The sequence below is a fragment of the Sapajus apella genome, unplaced genomic scaffold (assembly GCF_009761245.1).
Source record: "Sapajus apella isolate SASKATOON/1434 unplaced genomic scaffold, GSC_monkey_1.0 scaffold32, whole genome shotgun sequence".
In the NCBI taxonomy this organism is placed as follows: Eukaryota; Metazoa; Chordata; class Mammalia; order Primates; family Cebidae; genus Sapajus; species Sapajus apella.
This window is the reverse complement of record NW_022436972.1, coordinates 9,963,346-9,983,554: the sequence shown is the minus strand read 5'-3', so window position 1 is coordinate 9,983,554 and position 20,209 is coordinate 9,963,346. Positions and strand designations below refer to the sequence as shown.

Genomic DNA, 20,209 nt, shown 5'->3' with positions numbered 1-20,209 from the left:
TGAGGAGGAAGTCCATTCAGATGGTTGGGGGGAACCTTCGAATTTTATTTTTTGTTTACACTTACTAGAAACTTATTATCTTATTCTTTTGCAGTTTTACAAGATGTTTAAAAATTTACTTTGCTTTGTTGCAAGTAACAATGTAGTAGGAGACAGGTTGGTATGTCATTTTCTGGGATGTTCCATATTCCAAATCTTTAGTTTTTTGACCAAAAATAGCTGTTCCTTTCCAGGCCTCACTGAGATTTCAGAGCAACATCATGTGGATATTGAAAACAGATATATGACCTCTTGGGTGTTTTCCATATTTCCTTTCCAACACTCAGAATCATGTAGAGTCAGCTCTGCCATGAAAACTTAATACAAAATAAGTGTTGCAGAGCCAGGTATGGTGGTTCATGCCTGTAATCCTAGCTACTCGGGAGGCTGAGGTGGAAGGTTCACTTAAGCCCAGGAGTTTAAGGCCATAGTGAGCTATGATCGTCTCACTGCACTGCAGCCTGGGAACAAAACAAGACGCTGACTCAAAAAAGAAAAACAACAAAAACACAAAGTGTTGTGAACCCACATACCCACATCTGTGCTAAAGGTCACTGTGACTCCATTAGCAAGCAGTTGCCTGATACGAAGCAGGTGATTAATAAATATTGTTTGAATAACTGAATGAATCAATACAGTCCTAAAAAGCAGACTTACTTTATCTCTCTCAAGGTTTTTGTTGTAAACATTTCTCCTTTTACTCTGTCTTCTTTACTTACATTTTCTGTTTCTAGGTCTAGTTTCCTCTCCAGCTATTGTTAACAGTATGCCAAAACTGAAATTTATTTTCTTGTGAAAAAAGATTAAAGAAGTGAATCCACATAAAGTAGAATTGGCTGCAAAGAAGAGATACAGCTGGAGATGAATCATGGGTCTCCAAGATCATGCTCACAATTGACGGTTCACTAGGAGGACTCATAGGACTTAGGAAAACAATTATATTCACAGTTCTGGTTTATTACAGCAAACGAATATATATTAAAATTAGTAATGGGAAAAGGTGCATGGGGCAAAGTCCAGGAAAAACCAGGTGTAAGCTTCAATGTATCCTCTCCCAGTGGAATTGCACAGACATGCTTAATTTTTTAGCAGTGATGCATGACAACATCTGCAAAGTGTTATTAACCAGGGATGCTCACCTGAACCTTGGTGTCCAGGCTTTTTATTGGGGGTCAACCTTATAGGCATGTGGTACCTGTAGGGCTGACCTCAGCAACTCAGACTCAAGCTCTTATGAGAACAGAATACTCCACAAGTGCACAGGACAGTCCTGAAGACCAGGCCTTTCTTGGGAGTGTGCAGGGTCTGAGCAATCAAGGTCTGCTGAGTTATTCACCTTTTCCTGGACAGAGAAAGATGACTGTTTTAAGCCAGGGATGGTCATGGTGGAACATACTATGATGTAGAAAAAAAAACTCCTTTATGCTTCTTTTGTTATAGTCCTCTATCTACAAAGGACATCAAACAGATGTTGTTAATCAACTAATTGCCTGATTAAAACATGACATAGGTTCTCTTTTTATTGACATGGTTTAAAGCGGGGAATACACTATAATTAACCAGCCTTTAGCCTGCTAAAATAGATCTAATCCAGTGTCATCTAAGGTCACTCTACATCATAAAGTCTGTGAGATGGAACGCATCCTTTGACATCCAGAACAGGCTTGGCTTTCCAGGTGTTGCCAGGAGCTGGCCTGTTACCTCTGTCTAGGCCTTGGAGTTACCCAACTCAACATAAACAATTCACGGAACGTGCAGGTCAGACAAGGCCACTCTGTGACTATTGAAGGATCAAGACAAAAACACAACCACTCTGAAATCATGTCTGAACAGAGTATTTGCTTGTCGAAACCACAAAAATGGCCAAACATCCACCTATTTTGGCTAATACAACTGACTGCTCCTTCTTTCCTAACTACAGATTGGGTATGGCTATCTTCTCTTCTAGATAGGTTTAAAATCTCCAGTCATAGAATTACTCCTGATATCTGACAGTGCTCAATCCAGAGCAAAGCCCAGTTCCTTATACCAATCCAAAATCACCTAACACAAGCCCAAGTGCTGTAATGAGGCCTTTCTAATACCCTTTTACCAAGGTGTCTCCTAACTCCCCATGGTATGTGTTCTCTCTCACTTCAATGAGTAATAAACTCAGTTTGCTAAAACCTCTGGCCTCTTGGTTGTATTTGGCTGGAAGGCACTCACATTTGCTTTGAGCTTCCATTCCTACCTCTCCTAGGCATTAGAAAGAAAATTAATTAGATAATCTAATGCCTTCTTCAAAATGTCCAAAAGTCTCCCCAGGGGCTTACAGTCTCAAGGACGTCTCAGGTTCTGAGTATTTCCTTTCCGTAAGGAGTTCAGTTCATGGGTTCTCTCAGCATCATTCTTGGTCTCATTCTTCACATATTTGTCTTGCTCTGTACCATATAGACAAGATGAATGGTGAACCTTTTTCCTACATTTCTAGCCAAAGCAAAACAAAACAAGACAAAACACAGCATTTTTTGGCAAACTGCTCTAAAGTACTCAGAAAATGTAGGCTTCATATATCACAACAGCAAAAGCAACCACAAATTAAAATTTGTAAAGTTCGTTCTGAGTCTTTTGTCAATCTATCATGTTACCTGGCTTTTCCTCTCTTCTCAATTATTTTTTTTCTATTTTTGAGACAGGTTCTGGTTCTGTCACTCAAGCTGGAGTGCAGACGTGTGAACACCGTAGCCTCGACCTCCCAGGACTGAGAGATTCTCCCACCTCAGCCTCCCAAGTAGCTGGAGCTACAGGTGTGCGCCACCATGCCTGGATAATTTTTATTTTATTTTGTAGAAATGGGATCTCCCTATATTGCCCAAGCTGGGCTTGAACTTCTGGGGTTAAGTGATCCACCCACCTCAGCCTCCCAAAGTGCTGGGATTGCAGGCATGAGCTACATGCCCGACCTCTTCTCAATTTTCATTGCTTCTCATTCCCTCCTCCACTTGTGCAAATCTTTGCTCATTTGTAATGTAGTGACAGTATTACAAAATGCTGTGTAAGTATTCTTTTATTTGTCTGATTTTGCCTGTGTCCTTGGGGACTTGTCTTGCATATAGGTGGCTTACCAAGGTATTTTCCTAAAGGAATGCAGTTATTATAAGATGACGTTTGGTGTCTGGTTTTATTTTTATCTGTTTTTTGAGATGGAGTTTCACTCTTCACTCTTGTCACCTGGGCTGGAGTGCAATGGTGCGATCTTGGCTCACCGCAACCTCCGCCTCTTGGGTTCAAGCAATTCTCCTGCCTCAGCCTCCCGAACAGCTGGGACTACAGGCGTGCACCACCATGCCCAGCTAATTTTTGTATTTGTAGTAGAGACAGGGTTTCACCATGTTGACCAGGATGGTCTCGATCTCTTGACCTCATGATCCACCCGCCTTGGCCTCCGAAAGTGCTGGGATTATAGGCGTGAGCCGCCGCACCCAGCCGGTGTCTGGTTTTAAATCCCACTCCACCACTCTTTTATACATATAGCAGAAAATAAGATAGCCAACCCATTAGCCTATTTATAACATAATATAAAAAGTACAATTTAGTATAAAGTAAAATTAGGTTAGTAAGAAATGTTAAAGAAATTGTTTTCTGTTTTTAATCAATATAAGTAAAATTTTGATGCTGCAAAAGAAATAACACTTGAAGATAAATCCTCTCAGCAAGGCAATTCACTGCTATAGAAGGGTGAGGCTCACAGATGGAGCAATGGCAGCTGCACACTTGGACAAGGTAGGAAGTGGTACTTATGCCCGACAGGGGTCTTCCCTACTGCTGTGTCCTATTGGCTAGGGTTAGACCACACAAGCTAGATTAATCCCAACTAGCTATTTTAAAGAGAGCAGGGGTCCGAGCTGGAATGGCAGGGTGGGTGTTTTGGTGGGAAGGATGGTTACGGGTGGGTCAGAGCAGGCAGCCAGGGGTGACTTGGTCAAAGAAGGGCACTGGAACAGGTGACCAGAATGAGTCAGGATGGAGCTGGGGGCGGGGGGTGGGGGTAAGTAGGGGGAGGAACAGATGTAAACTACTGATTAGAACTGGTGGAGAAGGTTGTTTACTGGAATTACAAGGAAGTTAAACTTTAAAATAGAGAAAGAATAAGAGAGCTGAACATATTGACATACTGATTCTTTGAAGAGAAACTTGGGGTTCACTATAAGAAATAGATTGACCATCATCCACTATATTTGGCCTGTAAGAGGAAAGTTACACTTTACTAAGAAAATCACAATTATTGATCTTTTGTCAAATGCCTGTTTTTCATATAATGTAGAGTTTAAGAAAGAAAAATGTAATGAGATCACAGGTCGGAAACCTTCTCTCATGTAGAACTTTTAGAACATTATCAACACATTAGTCCTTAACATAATGCACTCACCAGGAGTTTTAGTTTACACCAAGTCATCCCACTGATTTCAACATGAGCTTGGAGCAATTAGGATATATCACTAGTGATAACCTAAGTTCACTTCATGATATGGATATCCTGACATCTAACTCAATTCATGACTAAAGTAATTTGAACATTTCTCATTTTAATGATAGTCATCATTATGTGATATACTCTCTGTGTTTTCCAGTACTCACTGACAATATTATATAATAGATGAAAAGAAAAAATAACATTTTTTCAGCAAGTGAATAAAAGAAATGACAACCTGAATGAAACTGAATCTAGCATAATTTATGATGAAACTTTTAGCACATTCATCTAACTAAACTACAGGCTTCTACATAAAAGTCTTTGGCATAATCACTCAGGATTTGTAAGTATAATGGATATTGCATGCCTAAAACCCAAATAGGCCTATATCATTCCCAAAGTCTGTTAACAATTAGATTTTTCTCCAGAGAACATTTATGTTATTAAAATAATGCTATGTATAACATTACTGTTTTATTAATGGCACTGTGACAGGGTTACAATAGTATTCATATTTACCATTTTTGGTACAGTGAAGTAAATTCTTTGCCAATAGAAAATAACTTCATCAATCTTAAGGAAGACAAACTTTAAAAAAAATTCAGATTTGCTTAGAACCAAATTGCTCTTTGCTAATCATTAAAGAATGTCAGCAAGAGGAGAAGAAATTCATATATTACTACCAATATTTATTGAGTCCAAACTTTTTTTTTTTTTTTTTTTTCAAAATTAGAGATGAGGTCTTGCTTTGCTGCCCAGGCTGGTCTTGAACTCCTGGTTTCAAGTGATCCTCCTGCCTCAGCCTCCCAAAGTGCTGGGATTACAGGTGTGAGCTGCTGCACCTGGCTTGAGTGCCAACTTTAAATGAGTTACTTCAGTTAATTTAGGTAACCACCCTATGAGGCAGATTCTGTTATCACATCCCCATATCACAGATGAGAAAACAGGCTCAGAGGGATTAAGTGGTAACAACTGTGAATGAAGATGGATTCAAACTCAGGCTCTTGGATTTTAGACTAGTGGTCCCAGACCCTCCACTACAAGTATGTGATATAAAAATATCTGACAGCGGTATGCATACCACTGGAGGTATGCAGAAAATTTACAGGGATATAAGATAATCAATATCCAGATCTTAATTTCTTATGTGCTATTTCCTAGTGTGTCTTTTCCTACTCCTCCTTTCACATTAAAACTTCTTCTACTCTACACAAGAAATACACAGCCCTCAGCTTCCTAAATCTTACTCTGGTGCACTGCCCAGGGGTAAAAGCCCCAAGAGTGCCAAAATTTCAAAATATTGTTCTCTTCTATAATGGTACAATGGTAACTTTCCTTTAAAAATCTTAGCCACAATTATTCGCTATTTTTAGAGAATTATTATTATTATTATTATTTGAAGAATCTGGTGAGAAAAAAGACAGGGGAGATAAGTCAGAAGTTAAGTGATAGAGGCTGGTCTATAGCTAATTATTCCTAGCCTGAGATGGCCAGGTGGAAATAACCAAGTCAAATCGCCTCGTAAACAAGCAAGGTATATTCTGGTAAAAAGAGAATGGGGAGTCCTTGTCTATGAAATGCTTTTTAGTAGGGTACACCTGCTCTGTCTAGATGGCGTAAGGTAAATAAACCTGGAATAGATGGATATATTAACACATGGAATGGCCCAGTGGAAACTGTCAGTGTCCACCCTACAATCATTTCAGTACAAAATACAGATAGATCCTGACTGAAAGAGCTCCATCTGTTTAAGTGATCACTGCCATAGCTTACTCAGAGACCTCACCTGCTACATATAAGCCAGAGTGTGTTCTAACGAATTTGGGGAAGACCTGGGGAGCTGGGTTAGTGGTTTTGGATACTGCCATTAATTTCTTGTGATGGGATAAAACCTCTGATTCTTGTCGGTCTGATTTGAGAATTAAAGCCTTGTTTTACCTCAGTAAGATATACTAAATGTTAAAAATGGTTTTTTACATGTTTTCAAATATAAGCAATTATTTTCTGCTGATCTCAGGCACCCCTTGGGCCTAAGCAGATCCAAGTTTTGTGATGGTTGCAGCTTTTACAGTTTGGATGGCCTTCTGTAGGAAACAAATAAAAGTGAATAAAAAAATTATGAGTTTTAAAAAGCTGACGACTACTACAGATATCACAAAATCCAGAAAAACAACATAATTCTATCATTCAGGTGCTCAGCACATCCCATAATACTTATCCCTACCTTTCTTGGCTCCATACTCTGATTGCTTCTTCATATGAAAACGATTTTGCAATATATTCCGCAGAGAGAACAGATAATTCAGTTTTTCCTCTAGCATGGTCTATCAAGATTAGCTTTTTAGTATAATTCAGGAAAACTGAGTTCAGCTTCATAATTCAGTATTAAGAGTATCGCAAATTTTCACAATTGTTACCAAATTTGGAAGGACCACGAATATAGGTTTTGCCCAGGTACTGATGAGCAAACCAAATCCTTTGCTGGTACTTTTCCACAAATTAGCTTCCAGCCCCATCCACTTTACACCTTGTTTCTTCCCCTCCCGCATCCTTCTGGTACTGGGCACTGCAGGACACAAACAGAAAGCAATACAACACCTGACCAGTGTCTTTCTATTAGGGTGCTAGGTAATTCTGCAGTCAGTAGTACAAACATTCCTAGACATCAGCACTAGACCACTATGGCCAGTAGTAACTTAACCATACACGGAAGCTACTGTGAGCACAAATATATCTCATAAAACAAAAATTAACCACATTGACTTGATTACCACAGTTTTGTAATAAGTTTTGAAAGTGAAATGTGTCAGTCCTCCAACTTTATTCTTCTTTTTCAAGACCTGTGTGTGTGTGTGCGTGCGGCTATTCTGGGCACTTATATTTCCCTGGATTGTATGAATTTTAGGATCGGCTTGCCAAATTCCGGAAAAAAGTCATTTAGGATTTTGACCCGATTGTTTTGCATCTGTAGGTCCATTCAAGGAGTGCTGCCATCTTCACAATATTAAGTCTTTCAACCCTTTAACATGGTTTGTCTTTCCATTTATTTAGGTCTTTAAGTTCTTTCAGCAATGCTGTATCGTCTTCAGCATATAAGTCTTGCACTTACTAAATTTATTTCTAAGTATTTTATTCTTCTTGATATTATGAATGGAATTTCATTTTTGAAATGTTCATTACTAGTGTATAGAAATACTATTGATTTCTGTACGTAGATCTGTTGTCCTGAATTCTTGATGAACTCATGTATTAGTTCTAACAGTATTGTAGTAAACTCTTCAGGGTTTTGTATACATAGCAATTTTTTGTATAGAAAGTTTACAAGTTTTAAATACATTCATCTTTATGGCTGTTGGAAATTTTTTAAATTGTATTTAAATGTATATACTTTTTAAATGTAAAGAAGTAGAGTAGATGGCTAACAAAAGATTTTCTTTTTTTTTTTTTTTGGTGAGGGTGGGGAGGGACGGGATCTGGCTCTGTTGCCCAAAAAGGGGTGCAGTGGCACAATCTCAGTCACTGTCCCCAGCACAGGTGATCTTCCCACCTGCAACTCTGGAATAATGGGATTACAGGTGCACAGCACCATGCTGGGCTTTTTTGTTTTTTTTTTTTTTGTTTTTTTTTTTTTTGTAGAGACGGGTTTGGTCATGTTGCCCAGGTTGGTCTCAAACTCCTGGGCTCAAGGAATCCTCCTACCTCGGCCTCTGGAGTAGCTGGGACTACAGGCACGAGCCACCAAGCCTGGCCAATATTTGCAAGACTAAAGAAATATGACATTGGGATACAATTTCACAATATGGAATGAAAATATGAGTTCAAGAAGAAAAGAAATGGTGTAAAATTTCCTTCTGTTAAAAGCTTGTTCACATAGTTTTAAAAATTGATGACATTATACATTAAATTGGTATTTAGATTCCACTCGCTACATTTAAAAGTTATATAACTTTTATTTTAAAATGTTAATTTACAATAAAACAGATGTTGCCTCTTTTGCAACTATTTAAGTCAGATGAACAATTTTGATGCTCGACCCCAAAACGTGGAAGGAAGAACACAGTCACAGTCTTTTGGGATTCCTTTGGTGGTATAAAAGCAAAATCATTTTGAAACCATTGTATTAATAAATTAATATATTAATAAAGGTTTTGCCTTTTGGGATGACTTACTGCTACCTTTTTTAGATTTGAGGGAAGTAGCAAATGGCTCCCAGTTTTAAATTTAAAACGCTCTTCCCGTCCAATTGTCCCTATCACTAATTAATCTTGATTGAATTAATCTGATTAATTCATCTGGAATAAGTCACTGAAATCCTTAGGAAAGTCACTTAACTGGTCTTATGGCCAAGCTGGGTGGCTCATGCCTGTAATCCTGGCACTTTGTGAAACCAAAGCAGGCGGATCACTTGAGGTCAGGAGTTCGAGACCAGCCTGACAACTAGAGGTCAAGCGTTGGAGGCCAGCCTGGCCAACATGGGGAAACCCCGACTCTACTAAAAATACAAAAATTAGATGGGAGTGGTGGTGCACGCCTGTAATTCCAGCTTCTCTGGAAGCTGAGGCATGAGAATCACTTGAACCTGGAAGGCAGAGGTTGCAGTGAGCCGAGATCATGCCACTGCACTGCAGCCTGGGCAATAGAGTAAGACTCTGTCACAAAACAAAACACAACAACAACAAAACTGGTCCTAAATGCTCAGGGCAAGTACACACTGCTTTTTCTTTTTTTTTTTTTTTTTCCCCCTAAGGCCGGCCTATTGAGGAGTTACAAGTCTTTCATCTACAATATTTTACTAATTTAAAAACACTTGTCAAGAGAGGTAAAGTATGTTCATCTTGATTTTTCTCTTTTAGCCTTCCATAATCCTAAATGGTATTGGCACAATTACTTTTGTATCCTGGAGTGAGGAATTAACATTTTTATGATAGTGATATTGACTTTTAACACACACAGTCCCCGACACTTAAAACTCATGGTGCAGGCGGGCTTTTGGAAATTATGCTCTGGATACAGAAGTCCCAAAGCTCAGGCTGCAGACATTGAGGGGACAGTCAGCCTTCGTCGTCCCTCGCGCACTGTGCTCAGCGCTCCCTCTTGCGGCTACAAGCGCTCACTGCCCACACTAGCTTCTAGTCTCTCCCAAGGCCTCGGTTACGCAGGGGAGAAAGATATTGCGCAGGCGCAGAACGGCCGACGTGGCCTCAGGGGAGCGTGACTGGGGGTCTGCGCGGAGCCGCTGACCCGCGAGGGTGTCTCTCGCCTGCCGCCCACGCTCCTTTTCTCCCCCTCTAGAGCGTTACGGTGACTGTTCCAAGAGGACGGACGTCCTCCCACGTACCATTTAGAAGGTCAGAGTGGGCAGAACCTAGTCTGAGCAGGCTGGTGACGAGTCGGCTGCTAAGATGCGCGCGTGGGCATCTGCGGCGTGACCGAGGCTGCGGCGGCGGCGCGCTCCGAGCCCCGTGGCGGGAGCGAGGCCGACGGGCGGGGCGGCGCAGTCGCGTGACGGGGAGCGCTCGAGAGCGCGCGGCCTGGAACGTCTCGGTGGTCCCGGAGAGCGCGCGCGCGAGGCCTAGGAAACCTCGGGACCGGTCCTCGGCGAGCCCAGCGGCTACGCGTGTCGGGGAGCTGGAGCTGGCCCGGGCTGTGGCGGCCGCGCGGGGAGCTCCCGAGGCGACGCCCGGGCGCCCGAGGTCTGGAAGGCGCAGGCGGGGCGGCGGGGACTTCACCCCTGCGCGGTCCCCTGGGTGGGCGGCGTGAGCGCCCCAGGCCCCGCGGACCCCGCGGGGAACCCGAGCCGGCGAGGGTCGCGGGACGAGGGCGGAGGTGGCTGGGGCCTCATCGGAGTCTCAGGAAGGGAGCGATTTCGTGAGAGAATAGTTTGAGAAGTTGTTCTGCGTCCCCTCCCCCGCCCCAGTGTCGTGTTTAGGGAACCTTCGGCCTCTCCTCCTTGGACTTTTAGGTTGGAGGGAGTCCCTCCCGCCCGCTTTGCGTCGCGGGGTCCTTTCGGAGCATCGCTATTCATCCTCCTCCCGGCCCCACCCCCGTTGTTTACTTTGGGTTCGCAGATCTCCCAGGTCTTTCGCCCTCCCGCAGCGCCCACTGCAGTGTCCAGGTTCGGTGGCCTTTCTCTGCAAGGAGACCCGCGAACAACTGCAGTTATATTGGGATGGGTTGCGCGTGATTTGACTCTTTACAGAACATCCTTTCATGCTTCCTAGAGATTGAGCTGCGCGGAGGATCCCTCCGACTTGATTGTGGGCCTGAGAAAAGTTTCTCTCGGAACGCGCAGGTTCGTGACGCGGCATATTATTGCGTGACTGTAGGGCTGACCCAGTTTTCCGCTAATTGTAAAAGCAGTACTCTAGTAATCCACTGAGGATCCTCGAGATTGGCTTTATTGTATTATAATTTAACCACTTTGCGTTCCAGGTTGTTATGGCGTTTGATACAGTGGCCTCAGATATTTAAGCATGTAGCAGTTTTTCTTTGAAATTTCCGAAAGTGGGGAAAAAGTAATAGAAGACTGTGCCCAATTACATATGGAACTGTTTTCTGATTCGCGGTTCTTTATAATTGTAGACTCAATTTGATGGGTTTATTGGACCTGTTTGCAACGGGAAGCCTTTCTGTAATGTGGTTTCGGGTCGGCTTCCCCTGTGGCACTCTCTGAAACGTTGTGTGTGGTTTCCCTAACAGGCTAGAATGAGTGGGATGCTACGGAGAGAGTGCATACAGGCAATAGACAAAGACAGCTTTTTTGGTAAAGGGCCAAATAGGCATTAAGTAAACTTCTGCTATCTCTAGGGAGATAAATGCGGTATTATTAAAAACTACTTGTAATGTTGACTGTTAAGCGAAAGTGAAGTGAGAGTGTTACTACTTTCAGTGTTTATGGAATTCAACTAAATTGCTAGGTATTTTGATTGAGAATTTTACCTTTGCTCTTGGGTATTTTTTTTAAGACACACACATACATATAGTTATGTTGAAATAAATGCGTTTTGTTTCTTTTATTAGAACGTTAAAAAATTAGAATTTAGGTGAACTACTGGTATCCAGAAACTGATTTTGGTTTGTTCTCGAAGACTGTTACACTGTTGTAGGTACTGTTTAATACTTCAGATTGTCATTTCAAAGACTTTCTCTTCTCATTGAAATCATGTGATAAGTTTTTATCTTTTCTGGACACTTGACGCTTAATTGTGCTAAGGAATAGAATAGACTTTTTTTTTAAGTCACCATCCTACAATCCTTATTTCTGTAAAATGTATTTTGTGAGACTGGTAAGGAAGAAGTAGCAAATCCCAGTTACAAAATAAAAAATGTGTTGTTTTAATATAAACCTTTTTCTTTCCGTGTTGAAATTCCCCAGAGATTAGACTGAAATTGACCATTAGACTTGCATGTAACCTCTAGATATCCAGGCTGTTCTCCCTGTGTAACCTTTTTCTCTCTTCAAGATGGAGATGAAGCAAGGAAGGTTATTAAGCAACCCTGTGGAATTAGCCCTCCCACTCCACCCTACACACAGGCACACTCTCCTTTCTCAGTAGCCATCTTGTTTCCTGCATTGACACATTGTTTAAGAAATCTTTCATCACACTGTATGTAAAATAAGCTTAGAAATAAAGGTATACCCAAAGTAAATATTGCTTCTAGCTGTATTCCTTCATTATGTCTTGCTTCTACTTTCAAAAGCTACCTATTGAAGACTTAAGCCACATGACTATATACCATGGGTCACTCTGGGCTTTCTTTAACCCTCCCTCACTCTGCTGACTTGAAAACATAGTAGGAGTTTTAGCTTTGGAATCAAATACAGCTTATCTAATTTTCATTTTTCTTTTTTTTTTTTTTTCTTAAAGAGACAAGGTCTTGCTCTGTCACCCAGGCTGGCTGGAGTGCAGTAGTACAATCATAGCTCACTGCAACCTTGAACTTCTGGGCCCAAGCTATCCTCTGGCCTCAGCTTCTGCAGTAGCTGGGATTACAGGCGAGAGCTCATTTAATTTTCTTGACATAATTTTCTGATCCATGAACTGATTTGGGTTTATTATTTACTAGCTTTGTCTTAGGCAAACTGCTCATACTTATAAAACATTTTTAAAATCAAATATCAGCCTCCAAGAGTGAAGATTCGATAACCTTAGAAGGATTCCAGACGCACATAGAGAGAGCTTAACAAAAGATAGTAAATTTTGGTGCTTCCAAGAGCCAGAGACAGACCATGTCCATTATATCTTTGCCATGTATTATAGTATGAGTGGTTTTTAAAGCAGTACTTTTAATTTGCTTGTGAACCCCCAAATAATTTTTGTAAAACTGTCCCTCTTGCACACTTTTGGTTAACTTACAGCATTTTACATCATGCTTTAGTTGAAAAGGATGCGATTTCCCACATGGTATTGATATTGACATTTTAATATAATATTGGTACATCATTCTTTTAACTGTATCCAGTGGAGTATCATATCTTTGTAGTTTTAGATATATCACCATCAATTTTTAAAATACGTTATATTTTACAACTTCCTTTTTTTGCTTTTTTATCACCCCCATCCCACAGAATATTATCTTAAGATAATGTATTTTTATGCTTGAAAGCTTTTTATTAATTTCTGTCATACATGTCTTTGTAATTTGAACTTTTAAAAATTGAACTAAGTTTAAAAATTTTCTTATAATTATATGTTGTAATTTTCTTTTGGATTGAATTATTATTAATAGTAATAGTTGATCAGAATAGCATAAATACCTGATGAATTTTAACGAATAATAATTAAGAGTAGAAGTCTACTGGAAATCTGTGTCTTCATGGAATAGATAGTGGGAGTTATGCCTAAATTAAAGGAGGGTCTTTGAGCCCTTTGACTTATTTTTTGTTAGTAGGGAGGCTTTTCCATACTGGGGCAGTGTATCACAGTAAGAATGGGAGTGGGTGAGAAATATGTCTTTATTTTGTAAAGTGGGAAGATTGTGAAAGGATCTCAGGGAAGAAAAACCAGTATGATAACTGGACAGTGGGCATATTCTCAGGCAGATTAGTTTAGTGAGGAATACTAATGGAAGTAAAGGATCTGGAAGCCTTAGTGTATGTCCCGTGGAAGACTTTATTTGTCCTAGGGGACACACATCCCCCAGTTTGAAGACCATTCAGAGTGGTGATTCTCAGTCAGGGACGATTTTGCTGCCCAAGGTACATTTGGCAATGTCTGGAGACATTTTTGGTTGTCACAGCTGGGGTGGGGGAGGGGTGCTGCTATGGGCATCCAGTGGACAGAGCTCAGGGATGCCACTGACAAAGAATTAATTATCCAACCCAAAATGTCAACCATGCCAAGATTGAGAAACCCTGATTTAGAGAATTTGTTTTGGAATCAGACTATTTAATTCCATAATCTAGTGCAGGGTCAGTAAACTTTTGTTAAGTGCCAGATAGTAAATATTTTAGGCTTTTGGGGGCCATATATGATCTCTGTTGCACATTATTCTTTGTTTTTATAACCTTTAAAAAATGTAAAAGTAATTCTTAACTCCAGGGTCTGTCAAAAAACAGGTGATCTATGGCAATTAATGCTTTCAAACCTCAATTTTCTTCTCTGCAAAGTAGTACTATGGTAATACTACTTCAAGAATTGTTTTTAAGGATTGAGATAAACACCTAGTGTACTGTCCATCATATGTTAAGTGCTCTAAATGATGTGTGGGGATAGTGGTGTCTTACAGTATTTTGGACAAAAGTGGGTGCCAAGTCACAGTGTTGTTCAAGATCCTGTTCAAGTCACTTGGACAAACTTAACGATGGCTGGTGAAGTTCCCAGTCAACTCTCAGAAGCCTATTTAACCTCTGCTGTCTTACTCTGAGTCTCCTTGTATCCTGAAGAAGATGGAATACAAAATACCTGTCCTGTGGTTTCTTTGGAAAAATGTGGCAATCTTATGACACAACAGGATAGCATTCCAGGAAAAGAGATTGTTAATTTTGATAGTGGTGGTGGGGCAGAACAGAAAGGTGGGTTTTTGTATGGTCAGTTGTATATGGTATTTTCTAATTGAGTACTGAATATATTCTGTTGACTACCATGAAGTTGTTGCATGATAAGGCCGACTAGTGGCCTATTTTTCAGGCTGGAAAGTATTGCTATATTATCACTAAATGGAAGCTAGAACACAGCTTCTGTGACATTTCATAGTATAGAGTGCTGCTAAAATAGTCTCATATCACTGTAATTCTCCTATCATAAGTTTTTATGAGATCACAGGAAAAGAATTGCCATGTCTAATAAGAGTAGCCACTAGGTACATTTGGATATTGAGCACTTGCAGTAGGGTTAGTTGGAAGTGAAATACCTTTTGAGTGTAAAACACATATCAAGTTTTGAAGACTTCATACCAAAATAAAACTAAATATTTCACTGAAAGTTTTTATATTAGCTGCATATTGAAATAATATTTTTGATATATTTGGATAAATAAGATACTATCATTGAAATTAATTTCACCTGTTTTTCTTTACCTTTTTAATGTGGTTATTAGAAAATTAAAAATTACATGTGTGGCTTGCATTATATTTCTGTTCGACATAGTTGCTCTAAAGCTTCCATTTACTTTTAAAATATGATAGTAATTAAGTTTTATATCATATACATAGATTTAAGAATTAAATATTTATACAAGACATGCAGTGAAAATCAGAGGTCTCATCACCCAAATCTTACCCCTTCCTCCCCAAGTAAGCTTGTATCACTTTTCTTACCCAATTCTTTTGGTCTTTTTGTACCTCTAAACAGTGCAAATGTATTGGTACTTTTTCAGTTTTAGGCATTGTCCATTAACTTCTCTGTGGCAAAAGTAAAGTTTTATCTCTTTCATCCTTTGTCACATGCACATAAACTTTTTATCCATCCCATCTTTCATCTTTTCAATATGTTTGTATCATATTTTTGTTTATATCGAGATTCATTGTGTTTATTATGACACCAATCAAAACTGAAACATTTAGTACATTATGATTACTTTTTATTTCTTGCTCAGCATCATTTTCTCTAGAGTTGTCTTGATTTTTATTTCCTTAGTTTTTAATTATTACTAATGAAACCCTGAATACTCATGGTTGTGTAGATCTTTTCTCAGAACTTACAGACACATTAGGTATTCTATCAGTTTACTTTCTTAAAGAACTCTTTTCTGTTGTCTCCTACCCCAGCCTGGAGTGTTTGCCTAATTGTTATCTTGGAAACTCATCATCAGTCTTGGGATTCCTTTCATCAGACATGGCATCCAGCAAACAGAGGATGTAATAACTAAGCAATCACTTGTCTGGGTTTAGAAGTTATTTTTACTCAGAATTATGCATTAAATTTAATTTTCTTCTTCTGTTGTTGCCTTTAAGAAGTTCCTTAGCACTCTTATTATATTTTTTGTATGAGCACTTTAAAGACCTTTTCGAGTCTAGCGTTCTAAAATATTATGGTATGTTTCTTGGTGTGATTTTTTTTTTTCTTATTTTTTGCCCATTGGTCTTTTTATTTACTTTTTAGAGACGGGGCCTTGCTCTTTCAACTCAGGCTGGAGTGCAGTGTTGTGATTATAACCCACTGCAGCCTTGAATTCCTGCACTCAAGTGATCCTCCTGCCTCACTTCCTGAGTAGCTGGGACTACAGGCACATGCCTGCACATCTGGCTAATTTTTAAATTTTTTCTTTGTAGAGATGGTCTCATTGTGTTGCCCAGGCTGATCTCCAACTCCTGGAGTCAAGAGATTCTTGTCTCAGCCTCCTAAAGCACTGGGATTACAGATGTCAGCCACTGTACCTAACCTGTTGGTTGTTTTAAATCAGGAAATTTGTTTTCCAATTCTAGGAAATTCTATGAATTATTTCTTTAATTCTTTCATCCCTTATTTTTTCTCTGTTTTCTATTTCTATATTTCTAGACTTTTTTTTTTTTTTTTTTTTTCTGAGGGAGTCTTGCCCCGTCACCCAGGCTGGAGTACAGTGGCGGGATCTTATCTCACTGCAACCTTTGCCTCCTGGGTTCAAGCAATTCTCCTGTCTCAGTCTCCTGAATAGCTGGGACTACAGGCACATGCCAGGACACCTGGCTAATATTTTTGTATTTTTAGTAGAGATGGGGTTTCACCATCTTGGTCAGGCTGGTCTGGAACTCCTGACCTCAGGTGATCCATGCGCCTTGTCCTCCCATATTTCTAGAAGTTTTATTATTCAAATGATTTGCTTTATAGACTGGGTCCTAATTTTCATATTCTTTCCTATTTTTCAACTCTGTCTTTTTGCTCTGCTTTCTGGGCATTTTCTGTAATTGTATGACCTCATCCTTCTTGAATTTTTCCTTCTTGCTTTTAAATATTTAATTTCCCAGAGTTCCTTTTGTCCCTTGAATGTCCTTTTTTCAGTGTGCATGCACCACACCTTTTATTTTAAGGATGCAGTATTTTCTTCTTCTTTATGTTGATGTAAATTATAGGGTTTTTCTAAAAGTTTTGCTTTTCCTGAATATTGTCCATTTCAACCAAATTACATTGCTCTTATTTTAATCTTTTATACTGGCTGTTTGCCTCATGTTTTGTGATCTTTGGCAGTGTTTGTGTGTGTGTGTGTGTGATGAAGCACTAGAAAGCTGATCTGAGATTCTGTGGGGTGGAACCTATCAACTGTGGCTTCTCAATGGTGAATTACTTGGGCAGTTTTCCTAAGGGAACTCTCACTGTCACTATCTGTGGATCTTTCCTGTTGGTGGTGATCAGATTCCTCAAGAAGATAACTTCCAGTCTCCTTTGAGGGGTACTTGGCAGCCAGAACTCTAATTACCAATTTGTGGGGAAGAAGGCTGAGGGTCTCAATAATCTCAGTAATCAATGTTCATTTCATTTAATCCCCCTGCTTTTGGCTTTTACCCTTAATCACGCCTAATAGTTTCTTTTCTTTTATTGAGACGGAGTTTCGCTCTTGTTGCCCAGGCTGGAGTACAGTGGCATAATCTCGGCTCACCACAACCTCCACCTCCCCAGTTCAAAGCAATTCTCCTGCCTCAGCCTCCCAAGTAGCTGGATTACAAGCATGCGCCACCATACCCCGCTAATTTTTTATTTTTAGTAGAGACAGGGTTTCTCCATGTTGGTCAGGCTGGTATCGAACTCTTGACCTTAGGTGATCCACCTGCCTTGGCCTCCCAAATGCTGGGATTATAGACATGAGCCACCACGGCCAGCCCATGCCTGATATTTTCTTATCCACACTTTATTTTACACTCTTCTAGATCAAAGCACTCAGTCTTTCAGGCTATAGAGAAACAGTGACCTGAGTGCTTGGTGTAGGAAATATCAGAGGGTGCTAATTTGTAAATAGGTTTTCAACCAGTCCTCTTTTTTTTTTTTTTTTTAAAGACGGGGTTTCACCATGTTGGTCAGGCTGGTCTTGAACTCCCGACCTCAGGTGATCCACCTGTCTTGGCCTCCAAAATGCTTGGATTACAGGCATGAGCCACCACACCTGGCCTCAACCAGACCTCTTTTTTTCAGCTCTCTCTCTACTTCCTTTCTGTAGTGAGATTGAATTCCATCAATTCTTACGTCTTTGGAGGTTTCTGATGTGATGTAAGTGCAGCTGCTTCTCTGATTTTCCCACTGACTGTTTAAGGCTTCTGTTTTCTCAAGTGTATTTTGGGAGTGTTCACTTGTCTGCCTCCTTTTTTGGTACCAAGCACTATTGACTTTTCATTCTCCCTGTTTGTCCTTGTGAGTTATGCCTTTATTATTTATCTGTTTTATTGAGAAATCACATAAAATGCATATAGTACCCTGATATTAAATTTATAGTTTAATGATTTTTAGGTAAGTATACAGTAGTCCCTCCCTCCCCTTAACTAAGGGGGATACATTGCAAGACCCCTGGTGGATGCCTGAAACCATGGATAGTGTGGCACCCATTGCTTTCAATTGGAACATGTTTCTGTTCATATATGAGCCTTTTCCATCTTAACTAAACACTTATCACATGCTTTGACCATAAGTTTTGCAGTTTGAGGAACAACAGCAAAACTAGTGTGAATTTCTTTTTCCTTCTTTACAGCTTCAGGAATAGAGAATGTGTTCTTAACTGTAGAGCTTAGCAACATCAGCATATGATTTTTTTTTTCTTAAGTTGAAAACTTTCATGTTTTCACTTGAATGAAGCACTTCACAGCTTCTTTTCAGTATATCCAAATTGCCAGCATCATTACTCTTGCACTTTGGGGCCATTATTAAGTAAAAAGAATTATTTGAACGCAACCACCACAAAATTGGGACAGTTGATCTGATAACCAAGATGGCTACTATATTAGTCCATTTTCACACTGCTGTAAAGAACTGCCCAAGACTGGGTAATTTATAAAGAAAAGAGGTTCATTTGACTCACCTTTCTGCATGGCTGGGGATGCCTCAGGAAACTTACAATCATGGCAGAAGGTGAAGGGGAAGCAAAGACCTTCACATGATGGCAGGAAAGTGAGAGCTAGCAACGGCTGGGAAAACTGCCTTATAAAACCATCAGATACTGTGAGAACTCACTATCATGAGAACAGCATGGGGCAAAATGCTCCCACCATCTGATCATGTCCCACTGGGTCCCACTCTTGACACCTGAATCTCATTACAATTCAAGATGAGATCTGGGTGGGGACATTGCCAAACTCTATCAGCTACTAATTGATCGTGAGAGGGGAGCATAGACAGCATGGATGCCCTGGACAAAGGGATGATTCATGCCCCAGGGTGTCACAGAGAGGGACAAGAGATTTAATCTTGATACTGAGACTGTGCAATTTAAAATTTACAGATTATTCATCTGTGCAATTTTCCACTTAATATTTTCAGATCATGGTTGACTACAGGTAACTGGAACCACAGAAAGTGAAACTGTAAATAACGGGGGACTACAGTACACCCTTGTAGTCATCACGCACATCAGCAGAAAACATTTCCAAAGGCCATGAGGTTCCCTCCTGTACCTTTGAAGTCTATAGCCTTCACCTATAAGCACTATTTTGATTTATGTCATATCATAGATTAGTTTTTCCCATTATTTAATTCGTTCATATAGAATTGTATAGTATGTGGTCTCAATATGAAATCTTTTGTATTTGGCTTTTGCTCAAAGAATTGATGAGATTCATTGATGTTTTAAACTTGTTGCTGGCAATCAAGTTTAAAAATTTTTTTCTATGTATTATTGTACTGCATAAATGAGTGAGCATTTGAGTTGTTTCAAGGGTTTGCCTTTTGTGAATATAGTTGCTGTGAGTATTGCTGTACATGTTTTTGGCATGCACATGCATCCATTCCTCTTTGTTATATACCTGCAAGTGGAAATGCTGGGTCATTGAGTGGGTGAATGTTTAACTTTAGTAGAAACTGCCAGTTTTCCAAAATGGTGTATCATTTTGCAGCTTTCACAGCAAAGTGGAAGACTTCTACTTGTCTTCACTTAGCACTAGTCAGGCTTACATTTTAGCCATCTGATAAGTGTCTAGTTGTATCACTGGATTTTAGTTTCACTTTTTGAGGGAATAGTATGCTGAACACCTCTTCAGATGCTTTTTTTTTTTTGAGATGGAGTTTCGCTCTTGTTACCCAGGCTGGAGTGCAATGGCGCGATCTTGACTCACCGCAACCTCCGCCTCCTAGGTTCAGGCAATTCTCCTGCTCAGGCCGC

General features: G+C 40.0%; 2 protein-coding genes across 8 annotated transcripts in view; one reads left to right on the top strand and one right to left on the bottom strand.

Moving 5' to 3' along the window:
- LOC116562212 overlaps positions 1 to 10,800 on the bottom strand; it is a 44,266-nt gene extending 33,466 nt beyond the window's left edge. Inside the window, exons 1-2 of the mRNA XM_032294345.1 lie at positions 10,548 to 10,800; positions 9,831 to 10,340 (exon numbers count right to left, since the gene is read on the bottom strand). Of these exons, the coding sequence (XP_032150236.1) occupies positions 9,831 to 10,340; positions 10,548 to 10,800 (763 nt within the window). The remainder of the gene's footprint in view (positions 1 to 9,830; positions 10,341 to 10,547) is intronic.
- SPART (spartin) overlaps positions 1 to 20,209 on the top strand; it is a 66,930-nt gene that overhangs the window by 17,055 nt on the left and 29,666 nt on the right. The window contains exon 1 of one of the 7 annotated variants that reach the window (XM_032294465.1): positions 9,653 to 9,840. The exons of 2 other annotated variants lie outside the window; for them this stretch is intronic. The gene's annotated coding sequence lies outside the window, so the exon portion shown is untranslated. Of the gene's footprint in view, positions 1 to 9,652; positions 9,841 to 10,061; positions 10,201 to 10,335; positions 10,785 to 11,768; positions 12,138 to 20,209 lie in introns of those variants that run through there. 4 more of the 7 variants (XM_032294469.1, XM_032294467.1, XM_032294466.1 and 1 more) reach the window with 4 other exon arrangements.